Here is a 27134-nt window from a genome sequence, read left to right as displayed (position 1 = left end):
CAAGTAGGACGCAGTCAAGAAACGCGAGCACTGTCTTTAAAATGTATCCTATTGCGGTGTCTGAAATACGCTCACTCGAGGGGCGCTCTGCATGAATTGCCCAGAACACAAGAGTGCGTTATATTGACACAGACTTCCGTCGTATCCAGCAATAACCTTGTGTAATTGGCTCTGCAACGCCAGCCCTTGGTCTTTTTTAGTTGCTGCACGTGGGGTTCTTTTTATGGGGTGACAAAAAGCCACAGAAGTGTGACCAGGAGTTAAGTTGATATTCAAAAATGAAATGTATTAAGCACGAATTGATATGTTGTGATGTCTCGTGTGATTACACAGTTGGACGCAGCTGTTGGCATAAGGCAATATAGGGTTGTGTATGCGCTCTTGCTTCCAGTGCCACAGCAATCGGACGCGTCGGTTCAGCAATATGGTCGCACGTGTGTGTTATTGTTTTACAAGGTTCCTGCCAGTATTGTGTTGTTTCCAGTTGTGTCTGACAAGTGTCGCAGTGTGGCCTTTTCTGCAACTCGAGAATTGCTAAGATGATGAAAGTTGCCTCCTGGTAGGGCTTGTTGGAAGGTGGCTGGTGGCACTGTATACACAGAGTGACATGTCTATTTGCAGAGCCTGTCTCGTCCTTTTCTCCTGTAGGCGGCCATTGGTACGGGGCACTCCGTCGCTCAGTACCATCTGGAAGCCTTATATGGTCAGAATTAGGCGTCACATACAATAGTGTACTAAGGACAACACTACATTCACTGCTGTATTTTTTTGCACATAACATCACAAGAAGGGCACGAAACCCTGCATCTTCAGGTTGTGGTGCACAGCTAAATAATCATTTTAAAAAAACAATATGCAAAGTGTGCAAAGTGATCGCATTTCTGGAGCCAGGGTGGGCTTTTTAGCTGTGAAAGAGCTGTCGCCTCGTTAGGAATTGTTGCCGCTAGGAAATGTGATGTTTAAAAACACGAAGCAGCAGAGAACTGTTCTCTTTAAAATGCATTTCCACATTATCTGTGTGAACACTTTTAGGGCATTGGGTGAAAGTTGAGGTAGGTCGGAGCTAGGGGTACTTTGGGGGGAACCTGAGCGGCCGAGGCGGTAGTGAGGGGGGCAACATGTGATCTAGCAGAGAATGGTGTTTCCTTTATTTTGGTGTCTCTTTTACACATACACTGTATGGGGTTGGGTGTAATCTCCAGCTGGACGTGGTAGCCAGACACCAGGCTGGGTGTGCATTGCACGTCCGGTCCGACTCCGCCAATGCCCTGTACTCGCCTGCACCTCCCTATGCAGGAGTGCGAGTGGCCACTGATGCGCTGGAACATAGGGCTCCATACCTGCCCAGGGCCAGTTTCTAATTCAGAAAGACAAGAGAAGACACATTTCCGATGGTTTTGTTCGGCCCTGCATATATATATATATATATATATATATATATATATATATATATATATATGTACATATATATACATATATATATATATATGCACATACATACATATATATATATGCACGCTGCACAATGTGATGCTCCACAAGTCACAGTTCCCCTAGCCCAGCACCTCACCCCTTCTGAGTGACTGGATGAAAGGGTTCCCGAACAGGGAAGGCAGATTTTTCAGGGGAAGCCCCGGTCTCCAGTGTTAGTGTTTGAAGGGCGCTTTTATGGACAATCGAAGGGTCCTCGTAAAGCATTTATTGTGGAACATAAAAACAGCCCACGGCTGCTCCCCGAATGGAAGCTGCCTTTCGGCGTGACACTCCCTGAAAGTGGGAGGGGGTGGCATTTCTTCCCAGGAGCGCTTAGCATGTATGCATAACTTTTGCGGTGGACCTGGGCACCTTGAATTTGCATGTTTAGCTTATATAGATATATTGATAAAAGCATGCGCCTGGGGTAGCACGCACGGCGAACTCCGAACCAGGGGGCGGGAACGCCCCGCATTTAGCCAAACATTATCTGCTAAATGCAACAGCAGTTAAAAAATGAAGAAAGCGTCATTAAGTGAGCTCTGCTCGTAGTTTGAGTCCATCTCGATCCGTGCGCCTAGGCGGCTTTTCCAAGGCAACTGCATCCAGGGATGAGCAGAGGAAACTGCAGAGGCAATGGTGGCAGACAGAGATGAATTACGTCAAGAAATAGTCCCCTCGGCTTCTGGGCTGCCCGCACCTTCAAGGCACACATTTGGCCACATTTCCCCTCTCCCATCCCTAATGCAGCCCGCGGGGAAGTAGAGCCGGCGAGAGGGCCAGCCTGGGAGCCCCCAGTGCATTCCTGCAGCTCCCGCGCATTAGGAGTGCATGATAATTCCACCGGAGTTATGCAAGCCGGCTCTGCCTTGCTCTATTAGGGAGTGGGGGGATGGAAAAAGAACCTGCGCATTGATACACACTGTATTTTTTTGGGTAAATACTATCACGTGGTAAGCGGGGTCCAATGGCAGGCTGGGAAATGCTGAAAAAATAATTACCTGCCCTGATTGTTCTATGAGCAGATAAAAAGTACACATTCACTTCATACAATAATCTTATGAATGTAAAAGAGGGGGGACACAATGTCGGCTTCGGGTCCCATCAGCAACTACTATGTGGACTCCCTGATCGGCCATGAGGGGGACGAGCTGCTGGCGTCCAGGTTTCCAGCCACGGGGGCTCACCCTGCTGCCGCCAGACCGTCAGGGCTGGTCCCGGACTGTGGCGATTTCCCCTCCTGCAGCTTTGCCCCCAAACCGACTGTCTTCACCACCTCCTGGGCGCCCGTGCACTCCCAGTCCTCGGTGGTCTACCACCCTTACAGCCACCACCAGCCGCACATAGGCACTGACGCGAGGTACGTGCGCTCCTGGCTGGAGCCGCTCTCCGGGGCTGTGTCCTTCCCAGGATTCGCTGCCACCGGCCGGCACTACGGACTCAAGCCCGACTCCTTCCCCAGCAGAAGGGCTGACTGCGGCCCCGGCGACCCCCGCAGCTACCCGGACTACATGTACGGCTCCCCCGGCGACTTCCGCGATAGGACCCCGCAGATCATCCCCTCCCCGGAATCCGAAGCCCTGGGCTCCAGCAAACACAAAGAGGACAAGGCGGAATTAGACCCCAGTAAGTTTGGAGTTACTGCTGTTTACAACCGGGGTGTGGGGGAGGTGGGTGTGGGAGAAGGAGAGGGAGAATTATAGACGTGCCTTGAAGTGTCCTCAATAAAATGTAACTACCTTGGGCTGTTAAGGGGGCCCTCTGCTAAAGGCACAGTTCCTGCGGGGAGGCAGTAAAGCCAAGCCATTTCAAAATAAGCTTCTTGGGGGGAAAAGCGACACTTGTGGGGGATAATCGTGTGGGGCGCTAACGTGGGGCGGTTGTGCTTGCTTGTAGAAGAAGCATACGCAGATGTTTAATTCTACGGATGGGGCATTTGAAATCCTGCCAGTAGTGTACACAATGGTCCTGCTTTCCAAGAACAGTTTCATCGTAGGAAAGGCGAGCGTGTGAAAGATGGGAGCGTACCCAGGGGCACATCCAGTGACATGGGAGGAAATAGGGGTTCCCACACTTCAGCATCCGCGCTGCAAGGGATTTTTCCTGTAGGGGCATCAGGTGCCTATTAGTGGCCGAGTGGGTGAGAAGGGAGCGAGACGGAGCCACGGTGGCAGCCATGACTCTGGGTCTTACCCTTGGAGCTGCCATTCCTGAGCTCTAACGCAGGGCAGCAGATCAAACATTACACAGGGGCAAGGCCACCGCTCCAGTGCATGGCACGACTCACGAGCATTGTTGACACGCATTATTGCTTGATACTGAAGGTTCAACATGAAGTCAAAAGCAGCCAGCAGCCAGAAAGGCGTTCATAAAGCCAGCTGTCTGTGTATACGAGAGAGTGGGAGAGAAAAACGTGTGGGATTCAATATGTCTATAGGTGGTTCCCAACCACACATGTTGTGTCGGTGTACACTTAAAAGAACTCTGTGTATATTGGAAAGTGATCGGGTCACCTGACGAGACTCGCACATCCGTCTCCATTTAGCATTCAACGAGGCTGCACGTGAAACGCTTTGCAAAGTGCTCCAAAAGGCTGTCCTTTGCTCTTGGAACCGAGCAGCGAGTGCACATTAGCCGCAGCTTGCCGTGGGCATTACATGTCTGGAATGGGGGCAATCTATTGATAGGGCTCATGATGAGGGATAATAACCCACGCCGTGCGCGCCTGTGATTAAATACACAGTGCACGTTTGTTACAGACCTTTACAAACACACACACATAAATACATAAACATAGAGGAGGGACAAAATAAAACATCACACATGAACACACACACACATGAACACACGTCCCATAGCAATATCACATGTATCTAGAATGTGTGTGCGAGAGAAAGAGGTCGATTATGTCGTTACACACACACACACATAGAGAGAGACACACACACATATGTCTGCGTGAATTTCAGGGATTTATTTAAGCAATCGTCCGTGTAGGGAAAGACTACCGATAAGGGCTGCAGACCTCAAGGTGAAACCTTATTCTTTAAATGGCAGCTTGAATTGTAAACACGATTCCTCCATCGTGTTCATGTGCTCCAGCCTGTACATTCAGAAAAAAACAAGGCAAGCAAACACTTCAAACATGTGGCCCAGCATTCCCTCTGCGCTGCAATACTGGGGAGCAGCAATGTTCCAACTTAAGTACCGAAGAAAACTGACAGCCTTCCTTGCCCTGCTGGCCTGCGGCCGAAATAGAGCCCCTCTCACCGGCACGCCCGCACACACATGTCACGCAAGAATTAAAACGTTCATACCTTTTAAGAACCCTGCACTGGTGTGAAGAGCTGGCAGGCGTGCACAAGACGCTTAACATGCTTTTCGTTTGTTCAGGGAGTAGGGAAACAAGAAATTCGGAAGCAGAGTCTGGACCAACGCCCTGTTGAAAGGCTGTGGTTGTAAAAGCGTTTATGGGCCCGGGATACAGGGATATATTTGACTTTTTATGACTATGTCCTTAGATTACTCCTACCGGGGACATGCATTGCTCGATTTCAAAACCACTAGCTCCGATTTAATTACTGTAACAGGCAACGTCACAACAGCAGGGCAGGGGGAGCGGGGTAAAGCATTTGTTAGAATTATTCTGAACTTCAAACCACTTAATAATATAGCCTGGAGGCCGAGCTGTAGAACTTTGCAAGCACATGTTTCCATAACGTTCAGTTTCTCGCCAACTCTTCCTCTCTTTCTCTGTCATTAGGCAACCCAGTGGCGAATTGGATCCACGCGCGCTCCACCAGGAAGAAAAGGTGCCCTTACACGAAATATCAGACTTTGGAACTGGAGAAGGAGTTTCTATTTAATATGTACCTCACCCGGGACCGGCGCTACGAAGTTGCTAGAGTTCTGAACCTCACCGAGCGCCAAGTCAAAATCTGGTTCCAGAACCGGAGAATGAAGATGAAAAAGATGAACAAAGAGAAAACCGACAAGGACCAACCTTGAAATCAGCACCAAACAAAAAAGAACAGAATCAAAAGGCATCCAGTGCAGAACAATGAAGATTACAAAAAGAAACTCGGAAATATATTTACCCTGGATGGCAAATAAACAAACTAAAAAGAAAAACGTTTTCTGACTTTGAATGTAAGGGATTCGTGTTTAGAATAGTTTAAACACATCAGTATTTTGGAGCACATGCTTTTGTAGAAAAGCAACGAAATGAATACAAATGTTGTTTTTCGCCTCTTTTCCTCAGAATACAACAAAGTACTTGAATTGTCGATTTGTTTTGTAGTATTTTATTTTGTAACTTATACTGCTACCGTGTTGACCTTTTATTTTTCAGAATGTGTGAGCGTTTATTTTGTATAAAAGTAGAGACACGTGTCTGTTCATTTCATGAGTTGTGGTTCATGAAAACTTTTCTGGTGTATATAATTGTATGTTTCATTTTTTTGTCCTAAACACTGTCTGTAATGTTATTTTGCTCGTAGAAAAGCTGTAAATATAGTTAACGCCGTTGAAAACCTAACTCGGAAGCCTCTTTATTTCAATCAAAGCCCGTTTCTCGTGTTACATTATACCCTATCCTTTCAGCACCTAAGGGTGCCCAGGAAAGGAGAGCACCCTGAAGAGGGACCCGGATTTTGTTTGCTGGTTCTGCTCTGTTGGTCTTGTTTAGTTGCTCTTTGAGTCTTCTCTCGGTAATGCCAAGTGGGTGCCAATCACCATTCTACAAATTGATCATTATTGGGAATAATGAGTGGCCCTCGTCTAAGAGATGGGTCTTCTTAGTGTATGAGACTAGAAGAACTGGAGGGCGCATCCGGACTGGGTATTTGCCTGCACGGAAGCCACTCTCGTGTTTCCTGTGGCTTGGCTTTGCCAATGTTACCTGGCAGCGCTATATCGTGTAGTGCGAAACAAGCAGCACAGACATGGCGTATGATATATTGATTGTACTAGCTCTGTAGATCATCTCATTGCAAAGCGCGAGGTGAATCAGGCCCTGGGGGTGGGGGGCGTGTGTGCATGCGCGCAATGTAGATGCAACAGATGAGCTTTGGGGCCTGATTTGCACCATGTTTTCCAATGGGATTGCGCCATTGTAACACGCTTTTGTAAATCAGGCCCCTAAACTCTGTTTAGCTTTGCCATGCCTGCTTTACGAAAAGTCACCCGTCCAGCGCATACACGCCCCGAAGGCCCAGACTGCTCCACATGTGTGTACAGTGCAGAACGCCATGTTTCCCCTTGAAGCGCCCGCATTTCGGCATCTACTTGGCATTATTTGGGAGGTGGCCGACGAACAGGCGCGGCAGGGGCACCCTAACTAGAAAGGTCTACTGCGTTCGGCCATTAACTCTAATGAAATGGAGGGCGAAGAGATTCCATTTTCCTCCTAATGATAAACACACCGATGGGTTTGACGGCCACTGCCCTCTGAAATACAAATGTGAACATGATTAAACTTTGCACTGGCCTTAACACTGGCCCACCGTACACCGCCCCCCCCCCCCACCCCGCATGCATTTAATTCGCAAATGGAGGCTGCCTCCGCTAAAAGGGCGAGCTTTTAAGAGGTTAGCTAAGCCAAGCGAAGTGTCCAGCTGTGGCTGAAGGAAAGGCAGTCCCAGCTGAGGCTGGGGGGGAGGGGGGAGCATTCTGTGCTGTGCACACCATGCACCCACTAGGGACGGGGTATGAAAACCTTGGCCAGAGAGCTGTGTGTACACAAATGCATACCAGCCTGCTCCTGCTTTCATGTTCCTCCACGCACACGTATGGTTTCCTAAGTGCATGCGTTGCGTGTTCATGCATCAGCACAAGATATATAGAAAAACATGTGTTTTATATATCAATATGACTGCATTTTCTAGCTGTCTTTCTCTCTACACACCCACACACCCACACACACACACACACATATATACATATACATATATACACATTAGACATACAAGTGAGTAATTCCATTGCACGTTTGATGTGTGTGTGTGTGTGTGTGTGGATAAGCATTTGCACAGACCTTTTCGTCTGTTGTCTCACACAGCACACACCCGCCATTACAAACTGCTCGCAATACATTAACACAAACACATAGGAAACATAATAAGGCGCCCTGAAATCTACACGCCTCCCTGCACGGAGCATACAATTCAGGCTTTCGGGCTTTCGAACGAAAGAATTGCAAGCGTGTCTTCAGAAACGGGGGTTATAGTTATTTGACGAGGATGAGTCTGACGGTGGCCCGTTGGAGACACTCGGTATAGGTCGCCGCGCTAGGTTTGGGTCGCAGCATCTCTTGGTGTTCGTGCGTCTGAGTGCAGCCATGATTTTAAGGCACCTCGCTACTCCTTAGGTGTGGGGAGCTGCGGGGGGACAGAGAAGAGTGCAGTTAAGGACAAAGCTCAGACAATAGATGGATCAGTGAAGTGTCCCATGAACGGAGAGGCCCGCTTTCCAAAGAAAAAGGCAAACGACCCACAGAATTTAAAAAGGAGCTCCCAAGACCCCAACTGCAACTGTTTTCCTTCCTGAAATGCCAACAAGCCACGGGGGCTGATTTGGGAATTATTTAGGCAGAGCATATTAGATGTGTGCATCTCGCTCTGGTCTGGGTAGCTTGAGTTCCGCTGTTTATAGGCTTCGGGAAAGCTGTCTTTTATTGCCCGTCACAAAACAGAGAACAGGATGGGAATTCTGAAGAGCTGAAAGCAGCCCCTAGGTGCACTTCCGCAACAAAAATGCGGCCTTTTACACCCCTGTTTGTCTCACTGCTGTGAGTTCTCAAAAGGAAGAACAAAACGGGGATCCCGGGATGGCTAGACGTCTGGCGTTAATTGCTTTATGGTTTAAATAAAGTGGAGGCGCTTCCCTTTGAAACCGGATTTTTGGAATAGCTCGTCTACAAACAGAAATCGGAACACACAACTAAGTGGCGTAAATGAAGAGTCGGCGGCAGCTCTGGGAACTTTAGGGAAAGTGTGCAATGTTAACACAAACATCAAAGCATAACAATAATGCTGTTTACTGACACACACTCGCCTACCTAAAATAAAGTTCACAGAGAAAATGCACGCACTATCACCGAAATCTGTGAACATTTCCATGTTGCCCGTGGGTATTCCTGAATTCAGCTTTTCTCTGTATTCTTTCTCATGGGTGATCATTGAATTCGTTTATGCCGTCATCCGTTCGCAAGGGTCCACTGACGTTAGTGCGGATGTAAACACATATGTTTGTATATGGGTGTATATGTTCAAACATGTGTTATGTATATCGTGGCGGTAGCAAGCATGACTTTACATGCAACCATAATTGCAAAAATAGGTTTAAAATAAATGCTTACAACAAAAAACATGAATGGATACAATTTAAGGAGCACGTGGCGGGTGTCCTGTGTCTCGAGTAATACACACTAGTTTAGTCCGTGTCCAAAATAAAGGGGCGAAATATCACAGATCGAAAATTAGGCGGACAGATCAGGAAGAAAGCGTACAGGTGGAACGCTGGACAGATGGGCAGGCAAATGGTGAGCTATGAGCTAGGGGTGCGGGGAGAAAGAGCGATTACCCTTTTAAAGACAGATCAGATACACATATAAACGGAGATACAACCACAAATAATCACGGTGAACGGGTGTGAGGCTTAAAAAACAAATCTCCGATATTGGGAGACAATTGGCCTTATTTACAAAATCGCTTTACAGTGAAAAACGCTTTGGAAATCAGGCCCAATGGAAGTAATTTGCCAAGCGGCCGGGAGGCTGGCACCCGGCTAGGATCTTATGGAGGCCATTATTGAATGATATTTAAGGGACAGTGCGTGAACGTAGTTTACAAATGTTGCATATGTAGATTTGCAAAAAACGAAAGAGTTGCTTTTTGATTTTGTAATTTTGTTTTAGCAAAATGTTTGCTTTACACAGGCTCGCCAATGGGAGGGTTCAAGGTGCTGGAAAAAAAGGGAACACACGATGGCGCTGTTGTTCAATGTTAGACGTACTCTGGGTCGTTAATTTGCACAGTTTTCTATTAGAACTACAAGCATTTAAGAGGCTGTTGGGGATGAACTCGTAACGCATATTTACAGCATCCTTCACCTTTGCATTGTAAATTAGGATGTAATGTATATAACAGCATAGAGAACGCAGAGAAGGGTCGGCTCACGAGTGCAGCTGTAATTGGCAGATAAACAGTCATCTCTTTTACTGAAACCGAATGAAGGAAGAGACCCCCGTTTAGTCACATACACAATAACCGTTTATCCCAAAAGGTAGAGGGAGCACTTCAAAATATGTTGAGCAGATGACTAGTTTGGGTCACGTGGGGTATTTATTATTTGTTGGAATGCAGTGACCTGGTGCCACGAGTGTGCAGACAAAGAAGCAACACCGCATCCGCACGTCCGAGGGAAAACATGGCACCGAGCTGCAGATCTCCACACCGCAGCACACGCCCGTGTCTTCCATAATATATTCACACCTCCTTGGACTGTGCTGTGTGTGTGACTACAGGCCGTACACCTAATAGATTACCCAGCTGTAATGTCTTTGCGTGCTTAATCAGGGGTCAATCAAATATCACTCGTCTTGGTGGTTATGAGTAGAACGCAAGATACGTGATACCTGTGTGTGTATGTGTACATAATACAAGCTCGACGCATACGATCTATGCACTAACCGACACACACGAGGAATCGATGCAGAGTAGGCAGGTTGGCACAAACATTACTCGTCTCGGTGGTTATGAGTAGAACGTAAGATACCTGATACCATTGTGTGTATGTGTACATAATACAAGTGAGACGCATACGATATATGCACTAACCGACACACACGAGGAATCGATGCAGAGTAGGCAGGTTGGCACACAGCACTCAGTACATTGCATCCGGCCGGTCACTCGGACGCTGCCTTTGCTATTGTGACATTAAACTCGGCACTGGGCGTACATTGTTTCGACCGGATTATTCACATATGTTGTATCACTGTGATAACATTTGTTTTTTCTTTATCGCTGTTCGGCGTGTGTGGCGCAAACACGCCTAAAAATGCATCTGGGAACATAGATGTACACGTGCATGGGTGTGAGAGGCGTGTGCGTGGGAGAGAGTTTCACATGATTGGATCTATCCAGCTCTCGCGCCGTGCACGCTGGAACTTGGCGTGGGGGCAACATAAGCGTGACTTCCAATGGTGCCAACACGTCCAGATGCACCACGGTCTTGCTGCTGCTCCCACAACCCACCTTTCATTTCAGGCAATTGCTTTATGAAGGAGAAATGATCCAAACAAGTCCCCGTTCAAAGATTTATCAGAGAAAAGAGGGGTAAGAACGATTGCCTTCATATATGTTCGACGTCAATACACCTCGCGGCGTGGTGAAATCCACCCCCCCCTGCCCCCACAGGCACACACAGAGACACACTTTCAAAATAATAGAATGCTGTGAAAAATGGAACCTTGCGCTTCTCACGAAGGGCCTGATTCACACACGCGTTTTATAATGGCCCACTCCCATTGGAAAATGTTCTGGGAGCCAGGCCCCACACCCGGAACTGTAACGGCGTTCCTTCGGCGTGGGGGTTTCATTCACGCCCCCCGCCGCACTCATGCTTGCTCTGTGTTTACGGTCGGATTTGCAAAACGCTTTTCACGGGGATTTCCCGACAGAAAAAGGCGCTTGTAAGTAAGGCCCAGTAATATACGAAGGGGTGGCCAAAAAGGTCGATTGGGTGATAATCATTTAAAACAAGTCTATGTAAATATGTGCTATATAAAGCGCTTTGGATAAAAGCGCCATATAAATACATTATTGTTGTTTGGGCGTCTATTTGTGCATGCTCGACTGAAAATATAAATATATAGTTTGCTCAGAAAAACAGGCGAAGGCGTGTATACAAATATTGCAAACTGCGTGATTGGGTCTCGGCCTTCACAGTGTGCTTCCGAGGAGGGCACAGTATGAGCCAGATTCGCAAGCCCACTGTGCCATCGCTGTCCGTGCACGCCAGAGTTCAGCAAAGCGGGCTGCACATGCATTTGTATTGCTTGTTTCTCCTCTTCTAGGCCGAACGCCGCCGAGTTGCAATGAACACCCCGTGTGTGTAAAACGTGCTGAACCAAGTATGTTTTTTTAATGATATCACGCGATATCAAAGCAACTTGTCGTTGTCAAGTATTTTGTGCTGTTTGCGTACATTTCTGGTCTTTGCATCCTCCCAGTTCAGAAAGTGCACGTTGGCTACACCTCGGATTTTATGGGTTTTTTAGTGCAGTCATAAAAAGGAAGTCTTTTGAATGGGAGTGGGCTGAATGGCTGTCAGCATGAGGCTCCCACCGCACAAAGTCAGATGCCAGCGCCTTATGCAGTATTTTCCCAACAGCGCCAGATGGAAATGAGGGTGTTTTCGGATAAACACACTCTCGTTTTCTGCTTCTCGCCCTCTCGCAGCTGGTGCAGAATTAAAGGAAGGCTGCTTTATTGACCCCCTATATACTTTGTGGGGGAATCTCACGGCTATGCCTGTTCTTAAACCACCAGGACAGGCCTCGCTGTCTGCATTAAATAGACGCCCACGGAAGCTTTTAAACAATGCACGCTCTCATTTATGGAAATGTGTCTCCGATTTCTAAATGCATAACTTTCCCAATATCTGAGAGTCTAAACTGTTCTGCTTGGAGCAAGCGCCTCCTAGCGCTTCAACCCATTCTCTGGGCGCTGGTTTATTTTCTCCTATTACCCTTTATTGAGAGATTACATGTGCTTACTCCATTCTAAAAGAAGCCATACCGGCTGCTAATGGCTACGCAGGCTGCACGTTGGGGGGAGGGGGGCAGGAGGGAGGGAGGGGGCACCAGTGACGTAACCACTGTTGTTGATTGTGCGTTAGTCGCCGAGATAAATAAAAACAAACTGGGCAGAGGGGGCGGGAGACGCCCCCAGGCGGAAAATCAATCCTGGATTTACATATCACGGAGTCCTGGTGAGGTTTCCTTTTCTACCTGTGGAGGTTACCTAAACTGACCTCACAGCGCATGTATCCCTCTCAGAGCAGTGAAGAGGCTGGCTTGGGGAGCGAGAGAGAAAAGCACCTTAAAGATATTAATGCGCACCTTTCATAACCCTCCCTCATTCATTTATGAGGTTTTTTTTCTTCCTGGTGGCTGGTCTTTCCACGTCCCCCTTGCTTCCAGAACCCCCCCCTACCCCCACCCCAAAATCCTTGCCACTGGTCTCCCTGCTCCGTCCTGCTGCAGGCTACTGGCAGGCAACAGCAATAGCGCGTGAAGGCGGCTCAGCGCCGGGGTTTTGAGGAATGTGCCTGTGGAGCTCGAGCAGGAGCAGTGAAAAGGGAAACTGAGGCACAGCTCTACCTACAGACTGATACAGGCGCAGCCAAGAGGCAGCACTGAGCATTTTTTTTAACAGCACTACACACACTCCGGGCACCATGATACATCTGTGAAGAGGGCTGCTCACAACCTCCCCCTCCGTTTCAGCAGCACCAAAAACTGACGGACTTTTAAGACCAGCCCGGGGGGCAAGACTCATTGATCGCGTAGAATCGAAAGCTGTGCGTGCTTTTTTTCTCCATCTTCCTGCCTTTTTCCTCTGCTCAGTTGTTTTTTTTTTTTTTTTGTTTGGGAGGGGGAAGAGAGTCAGATTCTGCTGTCCATGCTGCAGCCATGAGCTCCTACTTTGTGAACCCGCTCTTCTCCAAGTACAAAGGCAGCGAGTCCCTGGAACCCACTTACTACGACTGCCGCTTCCCCCAAGGTGTCAGCAGGAGCCATGCCCTGGTGTACGGGCCGGGCACGGGGGCGCCGGGCTTCCAGCACCCGTCCCACCACGTCCAGGACTTCTTCCACCACGGGACCACGTCCGGCATCTCCAACTCGGGCTACCAGCAGAACCCCTGCGCCCTGACCTGCCACGGGGACGCCTCCAAGTTCTACGGCTACGAAGCACTCCCGCGGCAGTCCCTTTATGGTGGCCAGCAAGAGGCGAGTGTGGCGCAGTACCCGGACTGTAAATCGTCCGCCAACAGTAACACAAGCGAAGGACAGGGCCACTTAAATCAAACTTCGTCTCCCAGCCTGATGTTCCCATGGATGAGGCCACACGGTTAGAATGCCTGCATGTTATCTAGCTATGATGTCGCATGTTATGGCTGTTCTTTGTCTGTGCAGTATGTCTCCTTTACCGTAGAACTGAAGAAATAAGGGAACCCATACAGCTTTGGGTCTGGGGCTGTGGTATTTGTGGGGGGTGGGGGGGGCACAGCTAGTTTCTTACTCCACTGGAAAAAAGGGACGTTCCCCTTCTGGGCAGAAAGTTTAGCTACGTGATTTGAGCTGAAACTTTTTTTGTGTGTTCGCCGCCGCCCCGCCATAAAGTACAAGTTATTTTTATGGCTCTGCCTCGAGGAGAGCAACAAGATACGGTTCCCAAGGGGTTATTGGTTGTTTGCAAATTGCGTTTTCTGAACACACTGCTTTGTTACTTCTTTAAACGCCAAGTAATGCTCCTTTTAAAAGGCAGATACGCTTGAGGGGAGGCGTTGCGCCAGGCTTCAGTTAAGAATAGTTTACACTAACAGCATCTCTTAGAATCTACATTTATAAACGTATGCACTAAAACATGAGCCCAGAAAGAATGTTTCTCTAGGTTGTGATATTTATTTTTAATGTTAAGTGGGTCCCGAGACTCACCGAAAGATCAGTTACCTTCTTAGTAACCGTGAGTTTTAGGGCCCGCTTTACTCAAATGTGTTCAACGGGACTTTGTCCTGGTAAATCTTTTTTGTAAATCGGGCCCTTGGTGTTAATAACCGCGTAGAACCTGCTTTAAGTTAAACACGAGCACATATAGGGACGAGCTATTTCGCAAGTCGGGAGCTTTAAAGGGCAGATTTGTGCTTCGGTGAAAAGTTGGGATTTGATTTATAGGTTATGCCCAAATTAGCACACGTCAAAGATTCCGCATCTCGAGGCACACACTGTCAAGATTTAAAGCGCGCATTCACAACTTGCTGTTTACACAGCACGCCGAAGTTACCCTGAAATCCCAGCATGCCACATTATTTCGACTCTTCCTGCCTCGCAGTTCTCTCTGGATTTCTTATCCCAATCAATGTTAACCGAGTGAAAGGGTTTGCCAAGGCACAAAAGCAAAACACGGGGCATTAAAGAGAAAGAGAGAGGAAACCAAATGACTGGGAGCGGCAGAGGATGAAAGGCAGCAGGCAGCAGGATAGTAAAACGTGATTAGTGTGGCAGTAAAGGGGACTTCCGGGGAAGCGGCGTGGGTTTATATGGGCATTTGTTATGATGGCAGGGCTGGGGGAGAAGAAGGGGACGGCGGCTGTAAAACTGGGTGGAAAAGGCCAACTGCACCCACTAAAACGTGCTGTTTCTCTCTCCTGCCCACAGCTCCCGGAAGACGCAGCGGCCGGCAGACCTACAGCCGGTACCAGACCCTGGAGCTGGAGAAGGAGTTCCTGTTCAACCCGTACTTGACACGGAAGCGCCGCATCGAGGTCTCGCACGCCCTTGGGCTCACGGAGAGGCAAGTCAAAATCTGGTTCCAGAACCGGAGGATGAAGTGGAAGAAGGAGAACAACAAGGATAAACTTCCAGGAGCCCGGGACGAGGAGAAGACGGAGGAGGAGACGAACGAAGAAGAGGAGAAGGAGCAGGACGAGGAGAAGGAGGAGGACACGAAGGAGTAGCTCGCGCTCGGCTCCTTAGTGGCTCCTGTCCCCACTTTATTTTGGTTTTTGTTTTGCCGTGGCTTCCTTCTGATCCCGCCTCACACCCTGTCGGACAGATGCAAAAAGACACGAGCCCGAGCCTTCTTTTCGGCCGATTGGACTTCCATAGAATGGAGAATCACACGTCAGAAGCACCTTTCACCAGCGAGCAACAGTTTCCAAGTCTCCCTGGACTTTCGCGGCAATAAAGCAGGCCTGCGTGTTTGTGTGTCCTGTGGAATTACCACAGTCTGTCACTAGTAGCAAAAGAGCAGTGGAAAGAACCAGGAAAACCACCAGCTTGTGTACAAAGTAGCACATGACCATAGCAATCAAAACCACCACAAATCAGTGTTTTATCCCCTTGTATCACCGCTCAGTATTTCTCGTTGGGGGCTGTGGGAGACGAAGAGGTGTACAACTGCTTTCTTCTCTGCTGTATTACATGAATTGGAGGAGTGGCGTTTTACATATGTATTATATTTATAAGGACATTCTAATCTTATGTTTTATCCCATTTATGTCTGTGTATGTCCAGTGAATATAACACGTGCATGTTTTTGAATATGACTTGACTTAACATGGGAGAAATCATGTAAAGGTGCAAACGCGTGATCCCATGTAAGCGCAGTACGTCTCTCGGAGAGAAGAGGCCCGACGCATTTCAGACTGTCATTCTCCATTTTATGCGCTGTTCGGTTGAGTTCTTGTTGTGTTTACCTTTGATGTGCGGATACTCAAGAGTTCTGCGTGTACTACCTAACAGGGGAACCTGCTCGCAACTTGCACCAACCAGGGGGCTTTTTTTTACATAGCCAGAAAACGTGTACTTGTCCTGGCTTGTTTAACTAAGAGCAGCGTTTCCCAAAATGCAAGCTACAAAGTAGCCAATCAGGAGAGCGAGTGACTAAACGTGTACCTTGTACATTATAACTACCTATTGAAGGAGTAATGTTTTGGGGGAGAATGTGTAATGCAGTTGTATTGTCGTTTGCTGCAGCTTTACATGGGTTTTCATTTCCTTCAACATATTCCCAACAACTGAAACTGCCTAGTTGAACGCACATGATGTTCCATTTTCTTGTGCTTATAAAGTAGAGTAGGACTAAATTGCACTGAATGTATAGTTATATATTTGTCTTGACCGCATCTGTTTAAAGCAAAGTGTTGCAGATAAAGGCAAAATGGCCTTTCTTGGATGTTTTTTTTAAATTTCTGTAACAGCAAAGTTCTGCGTGTTCACACTTTGAATGTAACAGCTGCTCACGAGAACTAGGTTCCGGAGACAGTGGATTTGTATTGTATACGTGAGACATTAAGTGAATAATATTATAATTAATGAAAATAAAACCCATTTTAAAAAGAACTGCCAATTGTCTTTCTTCATTGCATGTTTGAGGGTCGTGGGAGAAACCTGCTGTTGAAATATGCAGGGCTCAGGTCGATGGACAGATATAAGATAATGATTAAGAGGCACACATTCGCCAGGAAAAGGACTGTGGGTGAAGCATACATTGAAGATATAAGCTAAAGATTGATAGGCAAACGTCCTCCAGGAAAAGGACTGTGGATGAAGCATACATTGCAGATATAAGCTAAAGATTAACAGGCAAAAGTTATCCAGGAAAAGGACTGTGGGTGAAGCAAACATTGCAGATATAAGCTAAAGATTAACAGGCAAAAGTTATCCAGGAAAAGGACTGTGGGTGAAGCATACATTGCAGATATAAACTTAAGATTAAGAGGCACAAGTCATCCAGGAAAAGGACTGTGGGTGAAGCAAACATTGCAGATATAAGATAAAGATTAATAGGCAAACTACCTCCAGGAAAAGGACGGTGGGTGAAGCATACATTGCAGATATAAGCTAAAGATGAACAGGCAAAAGTCATCCAGGAAAAGGACTGTGGATGAAGCATACATTGCAGATATAAGCTAAAGATGAACAGGCAAAAGTCACCCAGGAAAAGGACTGTGGGTGAAGCATACAATGCTGCAAGTGCAATAATCGCCCTCGAGTTCATAAATGAAGGATAGCATAGTCGATAAACATAACCTACCTTACCATTTGGGAAGGCCCCGTGTAAAGGGAGCAGGCCTGTATCCGCTTACCGGGGAGACAAAGCAGCCACTGACAACCCACACACTTCACACACTCGTGTGGTACAAGAAGCCTGCTGCTAAGCGTCCACCTTCAATAGCGAGTGCCTTTCAGAGGGCCACCCCATCGCATTACCCTGCTCTGAACGGGCCCATGCAGTGTGGCACGGAGTGACGAAGTTCCCAGCCTCAAACAGACCAAGGACGCTAGCATAAACAGAGAAGCAGCACACAGGCGGTGTAGGGTGTGACAAGGGCCGAACATCTTTGGTGGAACTCATGGAGCGTGGTCCCCCACAAGGTTCAGGGATAACACCTTGCTGCTTCTTGGGGAGCATAACGAAGTCTGCAAAAAATCAGCACCCAGAAAACATCTCAATAATTTCCAAACACCCAGAGGTAAAGCAAGGAGTGATACAGTCAAGATTGTTTACTTTCGTGAAAAGTATTTTATTGTACAGCCCAGGGGGATCAGGGGGGGGGGGCAGGTGGGTGGGTGGGGGGTGCTTGGGTTGCAGTGGATGTCGCATTAATTCTGTGAATACCTTTTTTCGGCACTCTCCTTTCTATTGGTGGTATGGAATGTGAGCCAGCAAGAAAGAGCAGCGGGTGATCCTGTACACAAAGTGTTTCCCCTTTGCTTGGTTCTTGTTTGAACGTGGATGAGCTCTGTTTTGGCTGAGGGGAGAGGGGCTGTGTGGTTTCAAACATTCAACTTTGCTCCCCTTCGGGTCATACAGTAAGATACCAGAACTCCCACAAAGGTCTTTGCACGTACTGTTTGTTCAGGAAAGGAGCCGCTTACTGCATCTTGGGCTAATGGCTGTAAGGCGTTTAGCTTCATATAAGGGTAAAACTCATAAGGGTAAAAGCGATATTTGCAGTGGCAGCATGGCTAGGTGACAGGCACAATTCTACACGTACGAATAATTCAGATGGTTGACACCGAATATTGTCGATTTGACTGGAGGAAACGCATGTCCTATGTGAATTTCTACTCTTCACCGCCAAAATAAAAGCGCCATTGATGTCTGCGTGACCAGTGCAAAAACATATGGGGCCTGGTTTACAATAGTGGCGCAATCCCATTCAAAACTGATGTGCAAATCAGGCCCACGATCTGCTCAAACATCAGAAAGAGAAAAATAATGTTTGAAAGGGTCTGTGTGTGTATACATATACATCTGTGTGTGAATTAGTGAGAGTGCCTCACAGCCACACCTTCCAAGAACACAGATGGCTCCGACTGTTAATGCAGACCCAGTGCGCTATACAGGTGCATATGTCACAGAGGGGCCCGAGTCTGAGCTTTAGGGCCGTATGCCTCCATGGCAGGCAGTTCCTTCCTTCCATGCCATACCTCCCACACACAAAGCGCCTGGGTACTGTGCACGACGATAACCTTGTCCTGTAAGGTGGCTATTGTATGGCGTAATACGCTTGTTGCTTATGGGAAAAAACGAATATAAACATGAAAATAATTGTCTACTTAGGCATGGACGTATGGGGTACACGCGTATTCGCAGCTTGACATATGCTCCACACACAACACCCTTGAGAGGAAGCAGTTTCAGCCCCCAGAAAGCAATCCCAGGGCCCCACTGGCAACAGCGCTCTGCCTGCTCTGCTGGACTTAAAGGTTAGCCTCTCATGGCTGGGAAACTAGTAAAGGAGTTGCCAGGTGGGAAACATTAGCCTGCATACAATCACTGAACAATATCATGAAGTGTGTGTGTGTGTGTGTGTGTGTGTGTGTGTGTGTGTGTGTGTGTGTGTGTGTGTGTGTGTGTGTGTGTGTGTGTGTGTGTGTGTGTGTGTGTGTGTGTGTGTGTGTGTGTGTGTGTGTGTGTGTGTGTGTGTGTGTGTGTGTGTGTGTGTGTGTGTGTGTGTGTGTGTGTGTGTGTGTGTGTGTGTGTGTGTGTGTGTGTGTGTGTGTGTGTGTGTGTGTGTGTGTGTGTGTGTGTGTGTGTGTGTGTGTGTGTGTGTGTGTGTGTGTGTGTGTGTGTGTGTAACAATAGAGCTGAAGGAGAGTTGCGGGTGGACAGACACACATAGATAGCCAGATACACCAGGGGGCTGTTTTGGTGGGCGGGGGAAGCACATATGCAATACACCTAAAATGCCCCCATTAAAGCGCTGCAACATTACTGGAGTGTAGAGGGGCAGCAGAAAACATACCTTGCCCAGACACATTTCTGCTTACTTAGCTAGTAATCGAACGAAAGAACAAAAACACAAACAACAGACGAAAAGAAAGAAGGCGATCATTACAGTGCATCCTCGGAGAAAGACAGTGGAGCCGCCCAGGACTACTTGGGGGGTGACACCTGAAGTAAGGGTACAAACATGACATCATACATCTATTGTTAAAGCATGGTATTCACTTTACAATTTGAAAAGTGTAAAAGGAAAACAAATAATTTCCATTATATGTGCGAAAAGGACACTTTGTGAGATGGAAATTCTGCCCACCCTCAAAACTGATAACTCACTGTTCACATAAAAAAATGCCACCAACAGCGTCTGTGAGACACTGGTCCTGATTCGCAAAGCCTGTTTCAATAGGAAAATCCCATTGGACAACGCGTTTGCAAAGCAGCCCCATTGTTTCATCCAACACTTTTTAAATCAAACAGTCAACATTTTTTGGGCTCTAAAGCGTGCAAAAAATTCGGATAGTTCACTGAAACATGTATTAGAATTAATTCGCACTAGCCCACCAACAACTAACCTGATACTCGCTTAAATATCAAGACGATAACATTGATATAAAATGCGCACCCCAGAAACGCTGCGCAGTAAAATGAAAGAGATACGAGTTTAAATGTCAGCTGTTACTTTTTTACCTATAGAGAGAACGTGAACAACGAATATTTCAGAAACAGTTGGAGAAGTTAAGAAGGGCGCTATAACAGGCTTTAGCAACATCATCCATTTGAAGTGTGTTTGCTACGATTTATCACCGATCCGAAACAAAGAATTTGAAGTGAAACGACTAAAATACGAGAGCTGGTTCTTGACTCAGTAGGACTTCCTGCTAGGACTGCAAGTATTAAGCAATATGTTCTATGAATAAGGCACTGGCGCACCGGGTTTTTATTTAAAAATGTTTTTGCATTTTAGAAATAAATGGATTTCACATGGGGGTAGTTCTCTTAAAAAATGAAAGGGTCCGTGTTTTGAGAACAGTAGAAAGAGAATAGATTGTCTTTGAAAAGCGGCTGAGGCGACAATTTTCTCCTTTTGGTGTTTAACTACCTGTTATAAAACGTATTAGTGGTCATTGAGGAGTATAAAGGAATTTGTCGCATCCGGTTGTAATACGGTCAGGCCAAACTGACAGAAAACAACAACGAAAAGACAGGGGGGAAAACAATTGTCAACTGTTGAGGGCCCTATAGTTGTTGTCTCCCAACTACATTGGGCGTGCAACAATTAAAGTTGTTGTGTGTCGCCCGGCAAAAAGGCATTCCTGGTGTAAATTAACACCGAGGAACCAAAAAGAAAACGAGGGCACGGGAAGAATAGCGAATTGTAAAAAGAAAGGTGTACCCGGTAGTAAAATAGTACAAGGCAATAAGACAACCACAACGAATAAAAACAGAAAGGGAAATTGCAGAACGAAAATAAATCTGTTATTTTGTAAAGAATAAATAGGACTCTGCAAGTTAAAGGGCGAGCCGTGAACCAAGAAGCGCTAGAACTAACGAAAAATACAAGCGCAGGAAGAAGTGTGCAACTAAATGCAGAAAGCAACCAGTCCACGTGTGTACATAAAGTGTGGGGTCACAAAAGGCAGCGTATTTGCACGTTCGGGTAAAACAACTATGAGTGTTTTATGGAAAGATGCTGCGACAAAATACTCTATAAAATGGCAAAGGCACAGCTCAGGGACACGTGCATAGACACTGATCGTGTGCATTCACGTTAGGCGCGGGCTGCTTTTTTTGTATCTTACTGATAGGCACTTTGGAGGTGTTCGGCCTAGTGCCTTCTTTAATATTTGTTTTAACAAGACACTGCAGGCCGGATTCAAAAAGCGTTCTACACTTGCGCAATCCCATTGGAAAACATTGTGTAAATCAGGCCCTGCGCGCCTAGCCGTAGCTAAAATGATCGCAGCCAGGCGGTTGCTTTACAACTCTCAAAAAAGACATTTTCGGGTTTTGAAGTGTGCGAAATATCTCAAGTGCTCTGCGAAAATAAAAGTACAATCAAACGAGGCCAAAAGGAAGCATGGCTGGATTCTGCCGGGCTGACGCCCCTGCGAGGGCTATTTGCTAGGCTGTTTGGACTATCATTTAATAATACTATCTCGGTGTAGAATGGAATGCAACCTCGACGATTATGTCACGACAAATCCCTGTTTGAACGCAACGTGTTCCCCGCTCCTCCAGAAATCCCATTGTATACCTGTGGATTCCATAGCTAAAGTGTATTTAATTATTATTTGTGGGTTTAATACTAAACATCGCTACTTTTTTCATTTCATTTGATATATATATATATATATATATATATATATATATATATATATATATATATATATATATATATATATATATATATATATATATATATATATGTATAGCAAGTCGTTTATCCTGGAACTCAAACTGTCAGTTGGGACCTATTATTTCAATGTCTGCGACCGCCCCCCCCCCATGACTCCTAAGCCCCCCAACAAATACACCGACTGGTCCATAAACACCCTATATAGTATAAAGTTTAAACAGGGCCTCCGGAGGCATTGGCACATTGTCTTTGCTGCAGTGGGGCTGCAGCCCTGCATTGAGCTGAAGCTCTGCGCAGACTACACCCACCCTTCTTTATTTGCATATATCGGAGTGAGGAGCGGGTGCAGAACCCCTAAAAGAAGCCCCCTGCCATTGCAGAATCCTCCAAATATGGCGGAAGGCAGGGGTCGGGTTTGCACACGCCACGGAAATGCAGCGCATTCCGAGTTGTTTGCAGGAAATTTACAGCTGGGCAATAAAAGTTTACGACTGAATCACAAGTTGGATTGGCCACAGGAAGTCATGTGGACGCCATCCGTGAACGTGAACTTTTTATTGTTGGTTTCGCTTATGACTATTTCACTGTGCTCCCTTCCTTAACAGTCCGACCAGTGCCAGTGACAGAGGGTTCATCCTGCCCCCTTTTTCATTATTTCACTTCTCGTTTTTAAAATCTCGATTTCTTTTGTGCCCCCCGCCCCCTGCTCTGCTCCGAGACATTTTGGAATCAATGAGGTGGCTACACCTCCTGCCCGCCTCCCCCTTTCCACCCCTAGGGGCAAAAGGCAACCCACTTCCTTCAGAGAATTCACAGAGCAGGGGAGCAAGGAGTTGTAAATACCTTTTGGTTATATATTTTGCTCGTTTCTCCCTGATCTCCGCTGCCCTAACAAGCCAGGGGGGACCGTGCCTTGCTTCTTTGCGCTTTTTGGGGCGTGTTTACCCCCTTTACGAGGTCCGTGGAGCTCAACAAAGCGGCAGCGGATGAGACATAGAGGGGAAGAAAGAGAGAGGGAGACAGAGAGAGCCAGCATTGGGTAAGTGATCCCTTATTGGCTAAAATGTCTTAACTAATGATCCGTAGCGCTGGGTGGCAAAAAAATAATGATACATGATTTTCGGAGCCAGAAAAGCGCAGACGTGGAAGGCTGATATGCGGGAATGTAATCAGGGTCGGCAGAAGTCGAGTTAATTCGTTGGGGGGGGGGGGGTGAGAGGGGGGCGGTGGTGCTCGTTGTGATGTCATCGGGGGTTCTGGGGAGCGGTTTGGTACTGCCGAGAAGGTGAATGGGGTGGCTGTTGCAGTATCTGTTATGGTTTTCGGATGCTTTGTCGGGCCAGTGTTCCGCAAAGCACCACAAGAAGCTAGACGAGAGAGGCTGGATTACAGTAGCAAAGTATCCCTAGACGCTGGACAGACTGGAAGCGGGTAGCATGCTGGCTTTTGGCAACATTTTCAAATTGTCCAGAAAATGCACCCAGCAGATATGGGCAATGCCAAGCAGGGCGCAGCAGCCAGCAACCTGCTTGGCAACATGTGTATTGTTGGGCACTGGGCCTCTTCGGAGATTTTGGTGGCAAGGGGTGAATATTGTCGCTAGGAAGGGCTTGCGCTATTTTCTGAAAATCGGCATATTTTGCACGCGGGAGCTCGAAGGCTGAGCCAGTGCTATTTACGATTTTTTTGTTTTTGTTCTCTAGCAAATGGCAAAGCATGTGCCAGGCCCCATTATATGGAAATTCGCGTCCCTCTAGTTGCCAAGGTCATTATTTGCCATTTTCAAGTACTTCCAGCAAGTCAAAACATCTGTGATGCATTGTAAGGTTTTAATGACTTAGGGTAACAGGATCAAGGGCTGTTCTTCTCTTCTCCCCAACACTTCATGATTCAGCCTTTTCAAAACTAGCACTTCTTGCAGCGTGGACCAGAATTCTTTTGCTTGGTTGCATTTTCAAACCTTTGCTTTGTTTTTTTTTTCTGAAAGTGGATACAATTAGATGAATTAAATAGGATTGTGGAATTGTTTAGATGAATTAAATAGGTGTGTGGAATTATCATGATATACATATTTGAGTTGAGTATAAACAGTGTGGGTGGGTGTGTGTATGTGTGTACAATCTGGGCTCGATGTACACAAGCGTTTTAAAGTGGCGCAATGCCACGGGAAAGCGCGTTGTATATCAAGCCTCAAGTATCAGTTTCCAAATGTGGAAAAATACAAAATGAAGAACTATCCTAGAATTAGCGAGAGGAAAGGGACGACACAATCTGCTATTTTTTCAGATGTTAGTCGATTTCAAATGTATACGGTTGAGTAACGTACTCGGTACAATATGAACACGTAAACTTTGACTGATAAGAAATGGGTTGGGAAAGGTGGGTACAGGGTAGACACATGACGGGACGAGAAACGCGGGCCGCTGCGTTTTGATTGGCGGCGTGGGACGTGGCCAACTTGAGCGCGGACGGGGCGGGGGCGTGTTTGAAATGAACTCTTTTTCTTCGAGTGGTCGCAGCACATACCCCCACTGACAAGTGAAGAGCCTGAACTCATCCATTATATGATTCCTATCGCATCCTAAAGTCAGTCTTGCTCTCGTTGCAAAGCATGCAGCTTTTTATTGTAGATGTGCTCCCAGTTGTGGCAAGGGGCAGCGACATTAAGCCAAAGTGATCGGTAGCTGTGGATATTCAATAATCGGGCCACATTCCTCTTAATGGTCCAATCCCAATCATGGGACCCAGGTCCCACACATTTCCTTCATTTGAAATCCTGAAAAATACGATTATGTTGCACATGGCGTATATATAACCCAACTGGACGTGCATTTAAAAACATTAGACCAACATTAAAACACGTATACTCCCCGCACCCCACATGCCCAAACACCGATTGATAGAATGCAGCAAAAAGATTCAGCAACACGTAGTCTTTTTTCAATTTTATTTATGAAGCATCTGCAATAGTGGGCACTATATTTGCTCTTTTTAAAATATGAAGAAAATATATATATTACAAGAAAATGCTGCATTACTGTGGCGTGGCCCCTAGTCTTCGGCATTGATAGTGGGCGACTGGCACAGCACCCTCCAGACCCAGGGCTTGTATTAGCTCAGTTCCATGGATAAGATGATGATAATCAGCACTGCTAGGGCCCGAAGTCTCTAGGAAGGGCACTGGACGCCCCTGGGTGCCAATGGCTCTGCGTCGCGGTATACTGCGGTTACAGTCACCCAGGGTGAGGAGGGCTCCTGGTGGCCGGAGCAGACATCATCTCCGGTGCCCCGATTGTTCAGAATGGCCAACATGCTCTCCGTGCTCATTGACCTGCAGAGAGCAAAACACACAGCTGCTCAGTCGGGGCGCAGTGCAGGCATGCGCTTGCTGCTTATCACAGAAGAGAAGAGTGAGGCGGGGGCGAGAGGAGAGAGACACAGAGAAAGAATAGGACATTCTGACGAAAAGAATGACTTCCGATTTAACTATGATCGTTTCAAAGCCGCTTTTCGGTTGAAGAATAAATCGCTTTGATTTGTTACCTTGTTTGCTGTAGGATTTCAGAAGTGTATGTTCTATTCTTAATGCTTTTTATGTCTAACTTACCTGCACCACAATGTAAATAATAATGTAGGGGGCAATTACTGATAAGGTAACTGGACCAGCACACATAAGTAAGTGAGAGAGAGAGAGAGAGAGACGGGCCTGGTTTACAATATGTTTTTCAATGGAACCATCCCCATTGAAAAGCGCGTTTGTAAACCAGACCAAGGTCCCATGAGTCAGAGAGAAGGTGGAGCGAAGTGGAGACAGGGAGTGGGGGGGGGGGAACATACAAGAATGAGCATTTAAACACTGGAATGGCAAACAAACGAAGGGAAAGGAAAGCAGACGAGAAAACGAAATACTGTGAGAATGTAACCATCGGTAGAGAGGGGCTATTAAGGACCCACCAGGTGTTCGTGGACGATATACATTAGCTTCGGAATACCATATGGAGGCTACACTGCAAACGCTTATACAGGACGTAAATAATACCGGATTCATACATTTGAATAATGTCATCCCTTTAAAGTTTAACACCACCAACCCACGCCTGACTCATTCCACTAATCTATCCATTCGTGGATGCAACCATCAATACATCAAAACGTCCATCCATACTTTCATTAACCCCCTAGCTCCCCTCAATATCAAATATAGGCGTGCCTACTCGTGTATGTAGAAAGGATTGTACAATGAGCCAAGAGAAAGAGTTCATGTTTACTAGTTCAAACGACTACCATAAATGCAATAGTCACGTGTTGGATTCCGCCTTTGGGAATGCAGCCCCTTCGATACAAACACAAAGCATACCTGTAGGCCCCCGTTCACGTTTCTTTTATAAACAGGAGGACCGCACGGCGTTTCTGTGACAAGAGACAATTCCACTCGATACCTCCAGGGTAAAGAAACGGGCAGAGCTGGAGGAAATATTGATATTTTGATTGGTTGTGGTTTTAAGATGGCTCTAGGGCGTGGATATCGCATCCCCGTCCACAGATCTTCCCTGTCGGACTGGGGAGTGCGTGGTGGGCGGCAGCCTCGTGGTCTTGATTGGGTGCTGTCAGGCACGAGCCTGGAAGAGGAGGGCGAGGCGTCGACGCTGTAGGACACAGGCTGTGAGGGTAAGGTGACTTCTCATGGAGGGCATTTTCAAGGTCGTTGGGTGGCGGCAAAGGGTGATAGCGAAGATCGAGAGGCACATGGGCGATAATGAGGGACAATGAGAAACAAGACATGCATGAGACAACACGGAGCAGTGAACAGAGGATGTAAATGTGAGCCTGCGGCGCGGGTGGGGGCGGGGGGCGTGTTGCTGTTGTGAGAATGAACAGATTTCATTTAGCAGAAAGAAACATGGGCAGACAAGTAGAAGGTTCCATGTTAATACATACAGTGGTATGCAGCCCAAACAGTGCTAAGAAATTGTGAAACAGTGCTGTCATTCGTGAAAGAGCAAACGCAAAGCTACAGAGATTCCGCCCCTTGCACCCTCACCACACTTTTTTGAGACCCCCCCCCCCCTCTCTTCCCCCCACCCACCCAAAGAGTAGGATTTCTAGGAAAGGGCTCTTCGGCAGACACTGAAGTCCGCCTCACGGAGCACCATCGAGCCACACCCCATCTTGTACGTTCAAAGCAGGTGATCCCCAGCAGAGCATCGCGGAGTGGGGCAAACAGGTTGTGCCAACCTGTGACCTTGGGCACCTCCGAGAGAACATATTGCTTGTCTTCAGCA

General features: G+C 47.0%; 3 protein-coding genes and 1 long non-coding RNA gene across 6 annotated transcripts in view; 3 read left to right on the top strand and 1 right to left on the bottom strand.

Annotated features, from left to right (window-relative positions):
* The first annotated feature begins 1529 nt into the window (after window positions 1–1529).
* Window positions 1530–6010, top strand: HOXC9 (homeobox C9). Its single transcript, XM_069653269.1, has 2 exons — window positions 1530–3099; window positions 5237–6010. Exons 1-2 carry the CDS (start codon window positions 2559–2561, stop codon window positions 5479–5481), a joined length of 786 nt encoding a protein of 261 aa, XP_069509370.1. The 5' UTR covers window positions 1530–2558; the 3' UTR covers window positions 5482–6010.
* A 6408-nt stretch (window positions 6011–12418) lies between these two features.
* Window positions 12419–16603, top strand: HOXC8 (homeobox C8). Its single transcript, XM_069653270.1, has 2 exons — window positions 12419–13610; window positions 14918–16603. The coding sequence occupies exons 1-2, from the start codon at window positions 13172–13174 to the stop codon at window positions 15214–15216; spliced, it is 738 nt and encodes a 245-aa protein (XP_069509371.1). The 5' UTR covers window positions 12419–13171; the 3' UTR covers window positions 15217–16603.
* Window positions 16604–22434: 5831 nt separating this feature from the next.
* The window catches only part of LOC138582189 (homeobox protein Hox-C6), a 253135-nt gene continuing 248435 nt past the window's right edge, over window positions 22435–27134 (top strand). For all 3 annotated transcript variants that reach the window (XR_011304967.1, XR_011304966.1, XR_011304968.1), the window contains exon 1: window positions 22435–22891. The gene's annotated coding sequence lies outside the window, so the exon portion shown is untranslated. The remainder of the gene's footprint in view (window positions 22892–27134) is intronic.
* Window positions 24785–27107, bottom strand: LOC138582190 (uncharacterized). Its single transcript, XR_011304969.1, has 2 exons — window positions 26210–27107; window positions 24785–25183 (listed from the first exon to the last, which is right to left on the bottom strand). It is a non-coding gene; the product is annotated as an uncharacterized lncRNA (long non-coding RNA).

The sequence above is a fragment of the Ambystoma mexicanum genome, chromosome 3q, assembly GCF_040938575.1.
Source record: "Ambystoma mexicanum isolate Mex_15411 chromosome 3q, UKY_AmexF1_1, whole genome shotgun sequence".
In the NCBI taxonomy this organism is placed as follows: Eukaryota; Metazoa; Chordata; class Amphibia; order Caudata; family Ambystomatidae; genus Ambystoma; species Ambystoma mexicanum.
The sequence above is the reverse complement of the archived record's forward strand: the minus strand, read 5'-3'. Positions and strand labels throughout refer to the sequence as shown.